At 30.2% G+C, this 20,560-nt stretch overlaps 1 protein-coding gene across 4 annotated transcripts; it reads left to right on the plus strand.

Annotated features, from left to right (window-relative positions):
* The first annotated feature begins 8,386 nt into the window (after nucleotides 1-8,386).
* Nucleotides 8,387-16,241, plus strand: LOC109813707 (uncharacterized). 4 transcript variants are annotated; one of them, XM_083069158.1, is made up of 12 exons: nucleotides 8,387-8,617; nucleotides 8,776-8,904; nucleotides 9,039-9,147; nucleotides 9,230-9,363; nucleotides 9,478-9,622; nucleotides 9,804-10,042; nucleotides 10,941-11,178; nucleotides 11,522-11,620; nucleotides 11,759-11,904; nucleotides 12,057-12,161; nucleotides 12,414-12,502; nucleotides 12,860-14,018. In XM_083069158.1, exons 1-12 carry the CDS (start codon nucleotides 8,549-8,551, stop codon nucleotides 13,365-13,367), a joined length of 2,010 nt encoding a protein of 669 aa, XP_082925284.1. In that variant the 5' UTR covers nucleotides 8,387-8,548; the 3' UTR covers nucleotides 13,368-14,018. The 4 variants fall into 4 exon arrangements, 3 of the variants coding, with proteins under 3 accessions (XP_082925284.1, XP_082925283.1, XP_020233537.2); XR_014431823.1 differs by lacking the exon at nucleotides 8,387-8,617 and adding an exon at nucleotides 16,107-16,241 and having other exon boundaries at nucleotides 8,630-8,904; nucleotides 12,860-13,418; XM_083069157.1 differs by lacking the exon at nucleotides 8,387-8,617 and having other exon boundaries at nucleotides 8,630-8,904.
* The last annotated feature ends 4,319 nt before the right edge of the window (nucleotides 16,242-20,560 follow it).

Here is a 20,560-nt window from a genome sequence, read left to right on the forward strand (position 1 = left end):
TTAATTTCCAAACTCTACGTGTTGCAATTGTAAATACATAGTGTGGTGTGGCCTTAATAATCCAACTTAATTTGTGGATCTTGTAGGTTCCTTGTGTTGATTAGACGTTTAATTAATGAAAGATCGTGTTCTTTAGGGTGTTAATTAATGGTTCCGTTTCGAAAGAAAGGTGTCTTTAGTTTTGGTTTGGAATTCTCAAAGTGTGGTTAAGTTACTAGATGCTTATAAATTACAGAGTACGTGTGACTTTCTAAACTCAAAACCCAATCATGGGATCACTTTGAAACTATTTTTCTGGGTGTGCCAAGATTAGAAACAAGAAAAGAAAGATACAAGATGGATGACATTTTAAATGTTACAAAAGAATATTCAGTTCCAATTCTTTAACTAATGCTCTTGCTGCGGTAATTTCTGATTACGGTTCTCCTTGGTCTGATTTATGTTGTTAACGCTTATTTAGGATTTATACTAATGGCTTTACTTTATTCGAGGTTAATTTGGATCGACTTCAATTTTATAATTAGATCCAATGCATTTTTTTAAGACCAATTAATTCAAATAATATTTGAGTTGTTCCATGTGATTTATTATCTATTTTTTCCACAAAAAAAAATACAAGTTTTTTTTTAAATGATCATATATTAATAATAGGTCATTTTCCAATTTTAGCTACATATATATGACTATCAAATCAATTAATTGGATGGATGGATAATATGATATGATAGATTGGTGTTATTGATAAAACAATTTTATTACAATTTTCTATTTGCTTTTTAAAATAAAAAGTCGCTTGCGTCAAACTGAATGCACTTTTTTAATTTCCAGAATTTTTTTTTTGTTGGCTTAACTTAAACAACGAAAACAACTGCTCCTATTTCATTCCGAATAATATGAATATAGTTAATGTTAAAAGCACTAGGATACTAGCAAAAAAAGAAAACAGGTAGAAATTTGTTTTATCTATAATAGTTCATATATAAACGGTATCAAATGCCTGTATTTTAGTACATGTTTGTAATATCAGTTTAAAGATTCTTACAAAACTTTATCACGTTTAGTTTGCACAGATCATGTACGCTGACAAAAAATTGAAAATTAAAGTACAACCTAAAACCAATCATACAAATTGTTTAGATATCGATGACAGGTCCTATATCAAGAAAAATATATTCCTTATACTCCAATCTCAAAAAAGAAAAATATCTTACTCTTTATCATTGATCGATAGTATAGTTTTTTTACACCATAAAACAACTAACTTAGGCACATACAAAAATAAATAAATAAATAAATAAATATATATATATATATATATATATATATATATATATATATCAACATATATACATCAACATATTTTATTCTACAATCAACTTTTCACACATTCCTTAAAAGTATTTTTATTATAAGTTAACCTTTAAGCGATAAGGGTTGGCTCAGTACTAAGTTAACTTTCTGCTCATAACAAGTTAACAACTACATGATTTGAATTCAATTCGAAGTATCTTTTGGGACAAATGGTATATAACTCCCTGGTGTAAATATTAGCTGAGTTTTATAGTTTATTTAGACTTGAAAAATCTATCTTCGTCTTAGTTTTCTTTAGCTTGACATTTTTTTTAAGCTTATTATAATCTCTAACATGAGAAATTGAAAATTGTTATGTTACAAGAGAAATCTTAAATTTTAGGAATAATTATTTTTTTCAACAATTAAATGAGCTTGAATACAATTTTTTTTCTTTTTTAATAATAGAGTATTTCTTTGTCGAGTCCTTGACTAATCGAATTTATTTATAGATGATGTAGTGACTATAAGTCTATTTTAATAAAATTTTAGAAAAATTAACAAAATAATTTTTACAAATTATCTTATATATAAACTAATTTAGACTTATAATAAAAATTTATTTTATTTTTCTTTCATATTTTTGTCTTATAAATATTTTTAGAGAAGGTTGTTGAATCAAATTTTATGTTATTGAGACGTGAATAGTTGGCGCAACTATATATGCCCTTAGCCTAGGGGTGCCCCTGAACCCTTGCCAATCCGGCTAAGCATAAAATGAGTGCCTTCGAATACTTTGTGATAAGCTTCTGGCTTTGGGTGCTAGTGTTCTTTTTTGCTTTTGATTTTGGTGCATTCCTTTCCATGAATATGGTAGATGTAGAAGTTTGTTGTATCCCACGTTGGATTTGACACACTGATTAGTTGCAGAATGATCTGCAACTTACCATGTAAGCAGATCCCAATATCAAAAGACCAAGGTAAGCAGCGATATGGAGAAATTATCAAGTAAGGAACGGATATGCATAATTTTTTTTTAAAAAAGTTTAATATTTATTATTATTATTATTATTGTCGTTATAATATTTTTTTATCAAATAAAAAATTATATAATTTTTTATTTATATATATATATATATATATATATATATATATATATATATATATATTTATAAATGATAAATTTTTCTCATAATATTAGTGCATGGATTCTTAATTTTAAATTAGTTAAAAAAATGGGCAGAGTGTAATAAGATAATTTAAATAGATAAAAAAAATTAACAAATAGATATTATACAAATGAGTAATAAAAATAGCAGAAAAAAATAGATTATTGGATGATCCTCAATTATAATATGTAGGATACTAATATGCTATTTATAATAATATTTTATATAAATAATTATAAAAGGTTTATTCTCGTTGTCGTAATAATAATAATAATAATAATAATAATAATAATAATAATAATAATAATAATAATAATAATAATAATAATAATAATAATTTTTTCTTTAGTGTCTATTTTTTTAAGACATTTATTCTCCTCTACTATATTATAATATTTTATTATTAATGTATTTCTTAAAGATATAATAGAAAAATAAAATAAAATATGTGGATAAAAAGTTAATTATTCACTCCATTAATATTAAATTGTGCATTTATTTTTTTAATGGAGGTATGAAATATTTTTCATAATAATAATAATTAGACTTCTAATAATAATTAGAAGTTACTAATTAGTAACAAAAAGTTACTAATTGTCCTTTTTTCTCTCATAATAATTAGAAGAGAAACCAATTTTTAATTATAAATAATTAGAAGAAAAAAAGTGATTTGTGCTTTTATATATTTTATTTAAATAAAAAAAATAAGAAATGAAAGAGAAAATAGATGTAAGGAAATAAGTAAGAAAGTTTTGAATGGTAAAATAGTCTTAATAAAAATAGAGTCTAAAAGGTGGTTGGGAGTTTTAGTATTTTCTTTATAATATGTATATATTATTTAATATATTTCACTGAAATAAAAATGAAAGAGAAAAGAGATGAAATAAAATAAGTGAGTGAAATTTTGAGGGACAAACTAGTCTTAATAAAAATAGAGTCCAAAAAATGGTTAATAATTTTGGTATTGTAACACTTCTCAAATTTAATGTATCAGCTAGCGACTCTATTCCACGATATTTCACACTATGACATTTCACGCAATTTCTCATTGGTTATAACTTTTAAATAATTAAAATATTTCGTAGATATTTCTTTTTGATATGTTTGTCCGCTTTCATGATTAACAATTGATCACATAAATTAACACAAAACTTTTCAACATAGTTTTTCCTCACTTGCACATTTTCTGAAAAAAAAATTTAGAAAGACACTTATCCCTAAATTGTTCAAAGCTAAATATGTTTAACTATGAGATTCTTTTGTGATAACTTACTAAAAAGTAGATATATCTTATTAGTATAAATAGTATAAATTATATAAATTAATTTATTTAAATTATTCTCAATTATACAATTTCACACTTGTTCTAAATTTTTGAATTTCTCTCATTCTTTTTTGTGTCCTAATTATTACGGTTATCCTCTTTATAATATGAATAAATGTATAAATTATTTAATATATTTCACTTAAATAAAACTGAAAGAAAAAAAAAATGTACGTTTTGACTGATAAATTAGTCTTAATAAAAATAAAATTCAAAATATAGTTCAAAGTTTTGATTTCTTTTTATAATATGTATTAGATTAAAAAGAAGAAAGAAAAAAAGAAAAAAAGAGTACGTAGTTAGCGGGATTTTGAAAATCACAAACCTTGGATAAGGTACCTAATAGTTATTACAACATATATAATATTTAAAATATAATTTAAGAATTAAAATTCAACAAGTAATCAACTTATATTTAATTATTGATATTTGTAATAATAATAATTTATTTTTTTAATAATATATAAATAATATTATCTTTTATAAAAATTGAACGTATCATTTAGATAAAAACATTAAAAAAAATATTAATCTTCACTTAAAATTTTTATTAAAAAAAATGTGTCATTTAAAAAAAACTTCGAGATCAGAACAATTCCCTCATATAAACCAACAAAAATAATATTTTACTAGTGATTACCTCATGAGAACAATATTTTACTAGTGATTACCTCATGAGAACAATTCGATTAATGCTTATCGTGTTCTCTGTCATGGGAGCCACACCTTCTCTTTATTCTCATCTGTTGCTCGTTATTTTAATTATTAACTTTTTAATACAACTTAGAAATGGTCAAAATTTGTTAAGACTACGTAGCAATCAATATCAACCGGAAGAATTGAACCGATCGTATATTTTTTTTCTTTTGTTATTATTTTTCATATTAGATCAAGTATTTGCACATGTCTAAATTCCATTAGGATAAAATTTTCCATGATGACTCATAGGAAAATAAGAAAATTAATAAAAAATACATTGAGTTTATCTATGGACTAAAATCAATTAATACACCCAAAATTTAGAGAAAAAAATGAAAAGAGATTTTAAAAAAAATAGTTAAATGTATAAGTTAATTTATCTGAAAAAAAACTAAAATTATTTTATTTCCTTTTCTATTATAAGTGTATAATAAGTGTTTACAAAAATATTTATTTAAATACCTCAATAATTTTTTCCCTCTGTAATGTTCATATTATGAAGTATTCTAATGTACCGGGTCAAAATCTAAACCAACTAATTTCTGCCCTCGGACGATGGCAGGAGGTAATTTTGTATTTTCAATTTCAAAACATTTTTCAGATATAACCTCATCAAACTTAACACTTATATTATATTCAGCTGGGAGCCGTGGATTGAGAATTTGAGATGCAACACGCATCATGATATCATATCAATTGGGTCTAATTTAATTAACTTTTTAAGAAATAATTAGTTTAACTTTTTATCAATATTTCTATCATATTACTCGTTATGCGTGGGGCATTCTATTTGTAAATAATGATGGGATATTTTATTATAATTATTTTTATAAGGTTATTTCACACACAATTTCATAATAATAGATATTATTTATTTTGAATTTAACTTTTCATGATTTTATTTTTTATTATCATTTAAAAGGCTTCTCTATTATTAAGTATGTGTATGTTTTATAAGTGGTTAATTATTTTCTTATTTTATCGATGTAAAATTTATTTGTATCTTAACATATAATAATCGGATTTAGATATGTTTATAATCTCTTTATAAAGTTTTTTTTTAAATTATTTGTTGTTTAAATAAAAAAATCTTTATTTTTTTATTTTTAAACATTAAAATTATTATTTTACTCCTGTAAAATAAAAAAATAGTCTTAATTCTTGTAAAATATTAATATTTAATTTTTATCTTTTCAAAATTACTATTTTTTTTCTTGATGTTTATTTTAATGTACATAAGTATTTATTTTAGATATTTTTAAAACATTTTAGAATTGTTATATATAGTATCGTAGTAGTACTAAAAACACTAATAAGTGTCATTTAAGATAGTTATTTTGTTTTTTGATCAATACAACAATTGTCAATAAATAATACATAATAGCATGAAAAAAAATAATTTTAATTTTAAAGAATAAAAAAATAAAGATAAAATTTTACATGATTTAAACCAAAATTCACATATATTTACAAAGACTGAAAATATATTAAATGTATAATATATATATATATATATATATATATATATAACATTGATAGTTAATATCTAACTTGTATTATGGGTAACTTTAAAAATATATATAAAAAGAATAAGTTATATAACCCACCTTTAATAGAAAGAAAAATAATTTCGATTTGGTCTCGGTCATGTCATATTCAAGTTCGAGTTTTTCTCAATTTATAGAAGGTTCAAATAAGATGGAACGTGAACAACTCATAAACAATTTGTATCATTGTTATGAGTGGAGAAAGAGATAGATTATCCATGTCAACCCTTTTAACCCACCATTTTAAGTGGGTTGATTAAAAAATTTTATGGTAAGTATTTTTTTTAATATAATAAATATTTGTTAATTATTGTTTTTTTTTAATAATTACGTAGTGTATGATGTTCTGAGGCGTTGTTAAGGGGCTTTGATAGTTTAGAAATTTTTGAGGAGTTCTTATGCGATTTAAAGAGTTTCTCTAGACACATATAGTTTGACATAGAAAAAGGAATATATAAATTTTTTTTGTTAAGGATTAAGTTTCATAAGTTAAATTCTTCAAAATCTAGAAAGATAAACTAAAGATAAAAATGTTTTGAGCCATATGTCCTCTTATTCTCTAACCATTTTCTTAAGATAATGATTCTTTTATCGGAATCACTGATTTGGTAGTGTTTAGTTGATTTAGGTCTATAAAATCGTGAATTATATTAGTGGTGTTATGCGGAGTTCCCTAAGGCTTGAAAACCATTTTCTTCTTCCTTCTTTCTCTTCTTCTTGGATTTGGAGATTTTGGAGGTAAGGGGAGTTAGGATCGAATCTTAAGTGTCAAGGTCGTGATAGGCCTATACCTAAACTATACTATACTTGATAGTGATATTGAACATTTTTAGTTATAGTGATGACATCTGATAAATTATAAAAGAAAGATTGGTATCCCAATTTAGTTATTGATCTAACAAGCGTGTAAGATGCAAAAATGACTAAATTAATTCAATAGAGTCAAGTCACTTAGAATGTTCAAGTGTTGTAGGAGATCTCCATAAAAATTAGTTGAGACATATGCATATGATCTAGTGTGGTCTGATGTTGTTCATATGTCGGGTCTATATATGATTGAATGTCATGGTTGTGGTGCAGGTTGAATCTGTTTGAATTGTTTTTTTTTTTTCAAACATGTTAAAGTGCTTTGATGTGATGTTATGTTGTGAATCATGAGGTGTATTATTATTAATTTGCATGTGGAGTTAATGAATAGTATAGTTGTTTTAGCTTTTATACTGGCTATTTGTTTATTCTTTTGAAATCTTAACTACTCTTACATATTTCCTTGTGATTATACTATGGTGATCATGATTATTCATGGGAGTAGAGTAAGGCTAACTAAAAATATGCATATTCAAATGTAAGATTTGTATCAATTGCTTAACCAAGAATGTAAGATTTATATTTTCATATTCAAATTACTTTACATATGCATATATACAAACACACGTGTGTGTGTGTTATAGTGTACATATCAAAGTGGTGTGAATTTTTTAATCCTAAGTGTATTAGTTGTTTTTTCCATGATTAGGTATTGGTTCCGTTAAGCGTAATGATCATAACAAGTCATTATATTTTTAAGTGAAAAAATTAGATATGACATTTTCTTTTTCCCTTTCTTTAATAAATGCATCTTTTATTTTATTTTATCTATTCTGTTTACATTTTAAAAAAATACTCTTATAATCTATTCCTTTTTAAAAAAAATAAATTTTGTTTAAATTCACTAAAAATATGAAACCATACGTACTTAAAAAAAATTATTCATAGACTAAAACTAGTTTATGTATATATTGAAAATAAACTTTTTTTTAAACTAATATACAAATTAAACTTTTTATAAATTAGTTTTAGTTTCTAAAAAAAATTATTATAGTTTTCTTTATATTTTTAAGCAGAATTTATATGAACTTTTGTTAAATTTGCAAAAAAAAAAAAAAATCATGCTAGCAAACCCTTATTAGTGCATAGATACATAAAATTTTTGTTTGCTTTAATTTATATTATATTTATTTATTTTTCTATACAAAATATTATAAAGATGGTTGAAACAGTAAAACTCAGGTCCTTATGTTTTTATCCCAACTTATTTTCTCCCAACTACTATGTTACTTTTTATTTATTTATTTAAATTTATTATTATTTCAACACGAAAAATCTAATTTTTATTTAAACCAGAAATGTATAAAACCATGGGTTGCACGGGAAAGCGCTGTAGCAAAGCTACTATTACAGATTTTTTTTATATATATAAACGTTTTTTTAAATTAAATAAATGTTATATATATATATATATATATATATTTTGTTTGATTAAATTTTGTTTTAAAAATAAGTAGTTGTCTTTTGAGAAGTAATTGCTATCTATTTTTTAAAAATTACTTTTTTCAATAACAGTTATTTAAGTTTTTTATTTTAATTTTTAATTTAAACAAAGGGAGTTGGGTGAAATTTAAAGTTTAAACCTGAAAACTAAAAGGTAGCTTTAGGTTACATTTGGCGCCAAACCAGAGAGAGATCGTAGAAGAAGCGAAATGGTTCAGCTGTGTTTCGTTCTGGATCTGCGAAGCTTGGCACCTCCGTTGCTAAGAGACATAAAGCAGGTACAGCTATGCCTTTTATTAGAACCTGCACAATAAGCTTCGTCTTCATCACAATCTCAACCTCTATGCTTTTAGCCGTTGCTTTCTTTTCTGAACCATGCAATTGCATCGATCCTAACAAATCGTCGATTTCTGAACCTTCGTGCCTCAATTTTCAGTCGCTGCTTCAACTCGCTAATTTTTACGCCATTTCGAGTTCGTCGTCGCACGCGCGCAAATCGGCCACGCTCGGCGATAAGATCGGTTTGTGCTACGTCTTCAAGAATCGTTTATCTTCTTCCGACGAGGTACTGTTTCCGAACCGAACATCTTTTTTTCTGATTCCTGATTTGGATGATAAATTCAAAATGCACGTGATATGGTTGTGTTATGATCCATGCGATTGAGTGAGTGATAGAGAATGAATCTGCTGGCATTGTAGTTGGTGATTGCGTACAATCCCATAGGAAACTTCAACCTACGCGATTTCCACCACGCTGTTAACAACTTGCCCTACGATGCTTTTCTGCTTGATATTGATAACGTTTCCGGTACTCTCTCTCTCTGAAGCCATATATATTTTCTCATTCTGTTAGAGCACATGTATTGACTGCTTCGATGGTTAATCTTCAGATTTAATGATTTCAAATGTTTTGAGTGAGCGAGTGTTGTATTCGTGGCAAGGCAAAGATATAGAGAGAAAAGTGGTTTTCATAACTTCGACCTTGCCTGAAGATGTGAACTCTATAGTGCAGAAGAGTCTTATGGTGAGTCAGTGTATTCATGACATGGATAATGGATTCTATGAATTTATGTCGTGTGATAAACATTTTTCCTTTTATCAAAAAACATAAACTGTCTTTTTTTTCCTTTTTCAAAAGGATGCTGCAGATAAATGTGTATCGGTTGATTTTGCTGTGCTTCAGCAGAAGTCGAGCCATCTGACTGATACTCGTGAAAACATCAACAGTTTTCGCCGTTGCATTTCTCATCTTGATAATTGCTCAGTTCAGACCTATATCCCAGGTTAAGTACCCTCACAATGTGTTACGACCATAGTTAATTTCGTATGTAATTTCTTTTGGGCATAGAATTTGAGCTTTGGCTTCGAAAAACACACAGAAAAGGAAAACTCTCTTGCAATGAATGAGTTAATTTCCTAAATTTGGACCTGAGAAGTTTATGGGAAGAGTCTAAAAAATTGCAGATTTCAGAGTATTCCACAGCCTGGTTAAAAGATGGCTGCAGGTTTTGAAAGATGACATGGAAGAGCCGCTGCTAGCTCGCCTCATCTTCAAGGACGATCTTTCTGATTCTGTGAACCATATATTCTGCAACCTGTTTGCGCCAGTCAATCCAATAACCAACACCTTCAGTCAATGTCGGGTAACAGTGCTTACAATCCGCATTGACTGCCAGAGTCCACTTCACAGTTTTGGCACACGTGTAATTTTGATATTTTAATTGAAAACTATCAAGATTGTGTTCGCTGTTTACTTTACATTTAGAATCACACGTAATGATACCATAACTTAATATGCTCCGAATAGTTGATGGCTACTGGCTAGTGATATATTATTGCCCAAAAGATTGCACCCCATGGTTTATCCATTTTGAGAATAGCCATTTTAATGTATGTCCTTTTCTAAAGATAAGAAATCCACGGGTTGCTTATGATGAAACTTACTTCTAGGCTGTTGATTTTCTTGATATGTATGCTACTGTTAAAAAGTGTTTTGGAGTTCTAATCATATATCATGGACACATCATAATTGGTATGCTTTTATGTAACTTTGAATATCGGGTGAACTTGCGAATATATTTTATTGTTTAGGAGGAATTACACTTGTTTTTTAGTCCAAGTAGTAACAGGATTTGCTATGACCTTTTATTATCGTCCGACCATTACTGTTACCGAAGCTTTTGCTTCACCTTTTAAATTAAGCAGAAAAACACCTTTACTGTAAAACAATTTGTAGAGTTATGACAATCTTCTAATGAGCATGTTACACTAAAACTAATTGCATATATTTGTTGGAGCGAACTGCTGAATTTTGGTTTTGCCATTCACAAATCCAGAGGCAAACTGGTACACTATCGGTGTTTGTGAAGAATATTATTAATTTTACACGAGGCATTTTAATGAGACAAGTTATGTCTTCAATAACATCAAGTAGACCTCTTATATTGATCATTAAATAATTATGCCATTTGAATGCCTTTTACATCATTTATCATGATTTCTTGTGCCATCTAGTATCCACAAGAGTTCTCTTTTTCTTTCACTTTGAATTCCACTTATTTAAAGGAAGAAGCATTAATTATTGGAATTGTACATGTACAGACATGCAGATGTCATGGCATTCCTTTGGGAGATGCTGAAAAAAATTTCAGCAGACTTTCTTGCTCAGTCACTGGCTGCATTCTGGAAAAATGTGATGTTGTTGAAAATTCTGTTCAAGTTGGGCAAAAAACTATTCTTTTTCTTCCCTCATTCTATAATTCCATGAAGCTCCTGCAAATCACTTCACCAATCAACATTACTGTTATTGAGAGGATAAATTTGGCATCTCTTGATGAAGGCAAGTATTTTCTTATGGTCTTTCACTTGTAACTTCATTTTATAGCATCATGCAAGACGGTTTTTTTTTTTTTTTTTTTCATTTCAAATTAATCTGTAAAAGGCAAATTGAGTGATTGCACAATCAAATGATTGATCTAGCATTATAGTATTAACCCACTGGAGAGGAAGGAAACCACATTCTTTCACTTCCTTCTTTTCTTTTCATCTTTTCACTTTCAAAATTTTGAAATTTATTTCACACAAGTTTTACTCCTCTTCTATGACGGATAAGAGTTCTCTGTATAATTTAACCTTCTTTCCACAATAAAAAAATTGATTCCTTCTGTTACATTTTTATGCAGGTCTTATAATGGGTGCCTCATATGTTGTGATACCATCATCTTATCATGTGATTGAAACAACTTCAGACGACGCTGATCAGTCTGACCTGAATGTTCAACGTGTGTAGAAAGCTCTACTCCCCCTTTGAAATTCATTTAATTCTGTCATCATTACTCCTGAATTGTTGTTATTCAATGTATGTTGGTCCAAAATTCTTCACAAAGTTTGTTTCTTCCATCATGGCTATAATTTGGCAGTTTTTCGAGGTCTTTCCAGCTTTCTACATTCAATGAACCAAGGTTTGATATGCTCTTCAAGTTGTGATTTAGAAACAATGGCAGAGGCTCCTTATTATTGCTATTACATTCTGCAGCCATCAGATACTGGACCAATGCTTTTGAGGGTGAGAATTAACCCCTTTTTGCTGTTCTTTATCCCGCTTGTTCTCTGCACATTCACACACAGTAGAATAATGGTAATCATGCCAGTGACATTCCAGTGCAGCAGAATTACTTTCAATTGTAGCTTTATAATCAATATCAATAAAACATGCAGCGCCTTGCAGGGGCAGAAGAAGTCCTACGAGTTCCTGACAATCAATTAGTTAATTCACCATTCAACAAGGAAATTGAGAACTCTGTTCAAGCCTGTTTGCTAAAGGTTAGTTTAAACAATTTTCTGAAAATATCCTTTTCTTTTTCCCTCCAATGAGAGACTCATGTATATAAATGGAATTTTATGTTTGCATTATATTGACAGGATCATTTGTTGAGAATAACTTTTGCAGAATCTTGAACGATTTTAATTATCAAATTTTGATGTTAAATTTGGATTGAATCATTTAAATATTTATAAACGTGAATAAGCAAGCACCTTGTATGTTGGAATGTTGAAACCAATTTTTTTTTGCAGATCGATCTAACAGATTATGACCCATTGCTGCACGAGAGAGGCTTTCATCAAAAACTAAATATGCTTGTCAAAGAAAGCCTACAATTTGGGTTAGTTTATGCGTCCAGCTGACGTGTGAAAATGCATGAACTTAAGAACACCCTTTGGACATGAACAATCTCCCAAAACAACGTCTTTCAAGATTGAAAAGAATTAAAAATAATATGAATTAACGACCAGTTCTTTTGCGCAATGCTGCCAAATATAGCAAAACTTGCTATTTGTTTTTTCGTGGACAGTCATTTTCTACACGACCTGAGAATTCTTACATCTAATTTTTCTGAAGAAAAAAGATGGCCGTATATTTTAATTCAAGGCTTGTTTTTCGCTCGTTTTTCTAAATGAACTATGATAGCAAACCAGTTGATTAGCTGAATATTCAAAGTTGTCTATTCATTATGCTGCAGGTCAGTATTTTCTAAATTAGAAGGTGATTTTTCGGAACTAAGCTCGAGACAACAACCTTCGTCGGAGGTGATCGGTAAAGCAGAACCAGCCACTGGGGTCATAGTGGACGAGGAAACTTTGGCATTGGATATTACGGACCAAGACGACAAAACCATAGCCTGCATTACAGAAGAATGGAAGCAATTGGTTGTAAGCGAAGACCCCAAGTTGTACTCTCCACCTTGTATGTCCAAAGCCAAGTCGGGTCAATCGAGTGTATCACCACGAGATGGTAATGGGCAGCTAGACAGGGAAACTTCAAGGATTTTGGAGAGATTGGAGGTTCCGAGGCCATTGAAAGCAAAGATCACCTCTCCCATTTCAAATGAAAGTTGCATGAAAAATACCAGTGTGCCCATAAAGAAGCCTCTTATACCATTCCAGCCAAGTCAAGGGACAGAACAAGTCTTTGTAGGCAGCCAGCTAATGAAACCTAATTTCCAGAGGCAGAAAAGGAAACATAGATGAAAAGAAGACAACTCCATGTTTCACGAAAACATATCTTCAAAAGTGGATAAGGTTAGTACTTTTTCCTTCCCCTTCTCCGTTGTGCTGCAAGTGATATTTTTCCATATTTTTATACAAAACAAGCGTCAGCTAATCACGAAACATGTTACCGTTACGTTCGTTTGTGTTTAAAAAGCTTAGTAGTATATTTTGGATACTGAGTTTACTTTGGACACAAGTTTAGTAGTTTATGAATAATAATAATAAATTATACCTATATATAAAAGAGATTTCTATTTTGGTGTGCATATTATTATTGATAATATTAACCTTTAAAAAACTGTATAATAATAATTAGTAAATGTCAGAAAAGCTTTTTTAATAAATTTTTATTTTAAAAAAATTCTTCATAAATGTCCAATATCTCCATTAACATATATAAAGAAAAGAATGCATATATAAAATAATAATTACTTTTTAAAAATAGTAATTACTAACTTATTTAAAAAATATTTAATTTTTTGTTGAAGGCGTAAAGTGTTTTTTTTTATTGTTAATAATAATAACAATAATTTTACTAGCATACAAAAAGAGTAAGGCTCGTCATATGATGATTGACAAAACTGGATTCATTTTATAAGTAATTTACTAAAATGGGACTCTTCTCAAATAATTTGAGATCAGGGCAGTCAACAATTTTTCATGCCTCATCAACATTTTTTATTTTTTCTGATTCGTTTAAGATATTGAATTTTATTTTCTATTTTTTACATTTGTTTATTTTTTTATAAGTCTCGATGTACTTTTTTTTATTGCATATCATATTTTGTTATTTTATAGTATAAATGACAACTTATATATTTTTATTTTTGTTTATATTGATTTTAAAAAAATATATTAACCTGTTATATAAAAAGTTAATTTGTTTTGATAATTTATAATTTTTATATTTTAAAAAGTGAATGTCCCATGAGCTAAGTTGTGTGGCTCACAGCCCACCAAGAACTAAGCTAGCAAATTTTAAATTTATTGTTAAATTAAACCAACGCAACTTAACTTAATGCGTGTTTGGAAACGCGTCAAAATCATAAAAATCACGTGAAAGTTATAATTATTTACTTCTAACTCAACGTGAAAATTCGTGTTCGGAACGCTGAAGCAAATACGCTATTAAAGAAGCGTTGACACAGATTGACAACTTTACTAAAAATTCATACATTGTCATCATTAATATATTCAATTAATTATCCACCTCTTATCATCATCATCACTAATTTTTAATCAACTACTTTTATATCCTTATCATGTCTTGTAAATAGTTATAATTATCATTATTATTATAAATGTCATATTATATATTGTTAGATTGTTAGTGTAGTCACAGTAATTACTACTATTGTCACTATATATGATTATTATAATTGATACACACAAAGGAGAGAAGAGAGGAAAAGGAAGAAAAATGAATGAGGGAGAAGTGTTTTGGTTTCAAATTAGATATTAATAAATAAATATATAAAAAGCTCAGTCATTACATTCATTGCTCAAATAGGTATTACTAGCATGTTAAATAATGGTTTATATTTTAAAAACTCTTTTCAAAAAACACAAAATTTTGAAAACCAAAAAAGTTGAAAACTATTTAAGTTTGTAACTGCGTGGAAAATCCAACCAAAAAAAAGACAATCAAACTAAACAAGACTAAAATTTTGGTGGCTAGAGTCAACAAAGCCATTAAACAACCATAATACTATTTATATACCATTTATTATTGTCGTTGTTAAATAATTAGAAGACACATTTGAAAACAATTTTCTTTTAGCTTTTATTTTCCTTTTTAAAAAAAAAAAACAGAACGATTACTGTGTATAAACTATAAAGAACAAAATAATTTTTTTAAAGAATTATGCATATAATATTAAAAATACCCGACCATGTGTGGTAAAAGAAAGGAGAATCAATATACTTCCCTAATAGAAACACTATGATTATGATGCTAGAAATGTGATATCAATTATCAAACACCATCTTTTTTAAGATGAATTTCAGGCATTAATGAGAAGAAAAAAAATATTCTACCTTCCCTCTTTTAAATAATGTTGTCAAAATGGACTAAGCGGAAAATGACATGCCCAGTTTTAGAGGTAAGCTTAGTGTCTATTTTTGGGCCTCTTTACGTGTCATAAATTCTGTCATCAACATTTTGCTGTTGCCAAACCTAAAGTGGCTTTATCTCGGACAGCATATACCATCTAGGGATTCTTTCATTGCTGGAATTCTAGATAGAATGAAAACTATGGAAGTGTGGTGTCAACTGTCAACGCGAAATATTTGTCCTTGAATTCTTCTGACGTACGTAACTCAGATAGATACACAGAGATAGCGAAAGCAAATTTGTTTATTGCATCCTGATATGAGTAAGAAAATCAATATAATTCCAATTTCCAATTAAAGTTGATGAAGCTCATCTGCTCATGCAATCATGCATATAGTTTAGGGGATCTGGGATGGGGAGGCTGTTTCATTAAACTCAAAATTATGACAATATGATCATATGAAAATCATTAATAAGCCTCTTGTTAAGATCAAACACTACGACCAGCCATACTGATATCTGAATCAATATTCCTGAATTTGGTGATGTAAAGTTATGGCACAAATTTCTTCCATATTTCCTGTTTTAAGGAAAACACGTTTCCTTGATTTTAGGCCATGATTCTATGCATGGTTTCCTCTTTTTTGCTTCTTGTTTTGTTCCAGGTTTCCTTATTCTGGGTGCATACGCTTCTTCTCAATGCCTATATAAGGCATCAAGCATTTGGAGCAAATTGCAATTGATTCAGCAATCTACACACTTGAGAAAAATCATACATAGAGAGGAAAGATTCAAGAGAGTATTTTTAGTCTATATTTGAGAGATTATCTTTGTTCTCATGATATTAGAGAACTTCTTGTACTCTCCTATTTCTACATAGTGGAATTATCTTGCTCTTGATCGCCCGTGGTTTTTTCTCCGTCTTTGGAGTTTCCACGTAAACTTGGTGTGTATTTATTTTTCTTGTCTCTCTACTTACTTCTCTCTATCTCTAATTAACTTGATCCGGTGCTTCCGCATTCCGCTCATTCTTTCTGATACCCAACAAGTGGTATCAGAGCTACTTGTTTAATTAGAGATTCAATATGTCTACCGTCACTAAATTTGACATTGAGAAGTTTGATGGCAAGATTTGTTTTTCTATTTGGAAAGTCCAAATGAAAGCCGTTCTTACACAGAATGGATTGAAGAAAGCTTTAGATGGAAAAGCCAAAAAGCCGGTCAACATGACTGATGAGCAATGGGACGAGTTGGATGAAAAGGCGCTTTCAGCAATCCAACTATGCTTGTCCAAGGAGGTTCTTCGTGAAGTAGCAAATGAAACAACCGCTGCTGCTTTGTGGCTGAAATTGGAATCTCTTTATATGACCAAAAGTCTCGCAAACAAGCTTCGTCTCAAAGAAAGACTATATACGATTCGTATGGTCGAAGGTACTCCTATTCAATCTCATCTTAATGAGTTTAATTCTATTATCATGGATTTGGAAAATATTGAAATTAAAATTGATGATGAAGATAAAGCTGTTTTGTTGATTGTCTCATTACCTTCTACCTATAAACACTTTAAAGAAATTATGTTGTATAGCAACAATGATACCTTATCCTTTGAAGATGTTAAATCTAATTTGTTGTCCAAAGAAAAGTTTGATCTTGATATCCACTCTGAGGACAAGGGTGAGGGTTTAAGTGTCAGGGGTAGAACTCAAGAAAAAGGGAGTACCAGTAACAAGAAAAGTAGATCCAAATCCAGAGGGCGTAAATCCAACAAAACCTGTCGTTATTGCAAGAAATTTGGGCATGATATCTCCGACTGCTTTATCTTGAAAAAGAAACAAGAAAGGCAAGAAAAAGGTAAAAATCCTGCTGAAGCTGCTAATGTTGAAACTGATTCTGATGGTGATGTTATGATATCTGTCTCTTCTGATAAGAGGAGCAAAACTGAATGGATTCTTGATTCTGGATGTACATTTCATATGTGTCCTTATAAGGACTTATTCACCACTCTTGAACCTGTTGATAGTGGTGTTGTCTTGATGGGTAATGACACCCAATGCAAGATTGCAGGAATAGGTACTATTCAGATCAAGACTCATGATGGCACTATCAAGACTCTTTCCAATGTTCGCTTTATTCCTGACTTGAAGCGAAATCTAATTTCTCTTGGCACCCTAGAGTCTCTTGGGTGCAAGTATTCAGCTGAAGGTGGAGTTCTAAAGGTATCAAAAGGTGCTATTGTTTTATTAAAAGCTAACCGTATTGGTAGTTTGTATATCTTGCAAGGATCTATAGTGACAGGATCAGCAGCTGTCTCATCTTCTATGTCTGATAAAGATGCCACCAAATTATGGCACATGCGTCTGGGCCATATGAGTGAAAAAGGCATGCACCTTCTGAGCAAGCAAGGTCTCCTTGGTAATCAAGGCATCGGTAAGTTGGAGTTTTGTGAACATTGTGTCTTTGGGAAGCAGAAAAGAGTTAGCTTCTCCACTGCAACTCATCGCACAAAAGGTACCCTTGATTACATTCATTCTGATCTTTGGGGTCCTTCTAAAGTTCCATCTTATGGAGGATGCCGTTATATGATGACTATTATTGATGATTTTTCTCGTAAAGTCTGGGTCTATTTTCTAAGGCACAAAAATGAAACATTCCCCACTTTTAAGAAGTGGAAAACTCTTGTTGAAACTCAGACAGGAAAGAAAGTCAAGAAGCTCAGAACGGATAATGGATTGGAGTTCTGTGAAGGTGACTTTAATGAGTTCTGCGCAAATCATGGTATTGCTAGACACAAAACCATTCCAGGTAAACCCCAGCAGAATGGTGTTGCAGAACGTTTAAACAGAACTATCCTTGAGAGAGCTCGTTGTATGCTCTCAAATGCTGGGTTATGGCATCAACGTGAGTTGTGGGTCGAGGCAGCATCTACAGCTTGCTACTTGATCAACCGATCTCCACACTCTTCACTTAATTTCAAGATTCCAGAAGAAATTTGGTCAGGTAATCCTATTGATTATTCTAATTTAAGAATTTTTGGATGTCCTGCATATGCACATGTTAATGATGGAAAATTAGCTCCTAGAGTTATTAAGTGCATATTTCTTGGTTATGCATCTGAATCTAAAGGTTATCGTTTATGGTGTTCTGAGTCTAAGTCACGAAGATTAATTCTTAGTAGAGATGTGACTTTTAATGAGGATGCATTATTATCTTCTGGAAAACAATCATCTGTGTCTTCTTCCAGTACTAATAATCTGCAAGGTACTAGCGAGAAGGTGGAGTTAGAGTTAAAATCTGTAGCTCCTAATGTTGATGTTCCATCTTCCTCTACCACTGAGTCTAGCATTGATGATCATGGTGATGATCATCCTATTCAGCAACAGGAAGAATATAACATTGCACGAGATAGGACAAGAAGACAGATAAAATTGCCAGCTAGATACATTGATGACAATTTGACTGCTTATGCATTGTCAAATGCACAAGAGGTAAATGATGATGTTGAACCTGCCAGCTATAGTGAAGCTGTTTCTTGTGTTGATTCTGCTAAGTGGCTAGTGGCTATGAATGAAGAAATTGAAAGTCTTCACAAGAACAACACTTGGAATTTGACAAAGCTCCCCAAAGGCAAACGACCTCTAAGGTGTAAATGGATCTATAAGAAGAAAGATGGCATTCCAGGGGTTGAAGATCCTAGATGCAAGGCGCGATTAGTCGTTAAAGGCTTTTATCAAAAGGAAGGTATTGACTTTAATGAGATTTTCTCACCTGTTGTTCGTCATACTTCCATTCGTATTTTGCTTGCTTTTGTTGCTCTGTTTGATTTAGAATTAGAGCAACTTGATGTAAAGACAGCTTTTCTACATGGAGAGCTGGAAGAAGAAATTTATATGGATCAGCCTGAGGGATTTGTTGTTCCTAGTAAGGAGCATCTTGTTTGTAAATTAAAGAAATCTTTATATGGCCTCAAGCAAGCACCCAGACAATGGTATAAAAAATTTGATTCCTTTATGATTGGGCAAGGTTATTCCAGGAGTAAATATGATGATTGTATTTATTTTCAACAATTTCCTGATGGAACTTTCATATACTTGTTACTTTATGTTGATGATATGTTGATTGCATCACGTGACAAGTCTTTGATCAGCAAATTGAAAGCTCAACTCAATAATGAGTTTGAGATGAAGGAATTAGGTGCAGCTAAGAAAATTCTTGGCATGGAGATTCATAGAGATCGACAAGTTGGTAAATTATTCTTATCTCAACAAAAATATATTGAGAGATTACTTGACAGATTTAATATGAATAATTGTAAACCTGTTTCTACTCCACTTGCTGCACATTTCAAGTTATCTTCAGACCTTTGCCCACAAACAAAAGAAGAGATGGAGCGTATGTCACACGTTCCATATGCTAGTGCAGTTGGCAGTTTAATGTATGCTATGGTGTGCACTAGACCTGATTTAGCATATGCTGTTAGCATGGTGAGCCGATACATGCATAATCCTGGAAAGGATCACTGGAGTGCTGTAAAATGGATTTTTCGGTATCTTAAAGGTACTAGTAATATTGGCTTGGTGTTTGACAGAAACAAAGCTACAACTAATAATGTTGCAGGTTTTGTTGATTCGGATTATGGTGGTGATCTTGATAGAAGAAGATCTCTTTCTGGCTACATTTTTACTCTCTGTAATTCTGCTATCAGTTGGAAAGCTTCACTTCAATCTATTGCAGCATTATCTACAACAGAAGCAGAATATGTTTCAGCAACAGAGGGTGTGAAAGAGGCTCTCTGGATCCGAGGTTTGGTCAAAGAACTTGGTCTCACACAAGATGTTCTTACTGTATTTTGTGATAGTCAGAGTGCCATTCATTTGACTAAGAATAGTCGTTACCACGACAAGACCAAACACATAGATGTTAAACATCACTTTATCCGAGATATTGTTACTATTGGTGAAGTTCTACTACAAAAGGTACATACATCTGAGAATCCAGCAGATATGCTTACTAAGCCACTTCCGAATGCCAAGTTTCAGCATTGTTTGGGCTTGGTTGGTCTCTACAACAAATGATTGCCCCTCTGGGGCTTTATCTGGCGATGAGCAACTTATTAAATTTG

Source organism: Cajanus cajan, chromosome 2 (genome assembly GCF_000230855.2).
Source record: "Cajanus cajan strain Asha chromosome 2, NIPB_CcT2T_4, whole genome shotgun sequence".
NCBI classification, from domain to species: Eukaryota; Viridiplantae; Streptophyta; class Magnoliopsida; order Fabales; family Fabaceae; genus Cajanus; species Cajanus cajan.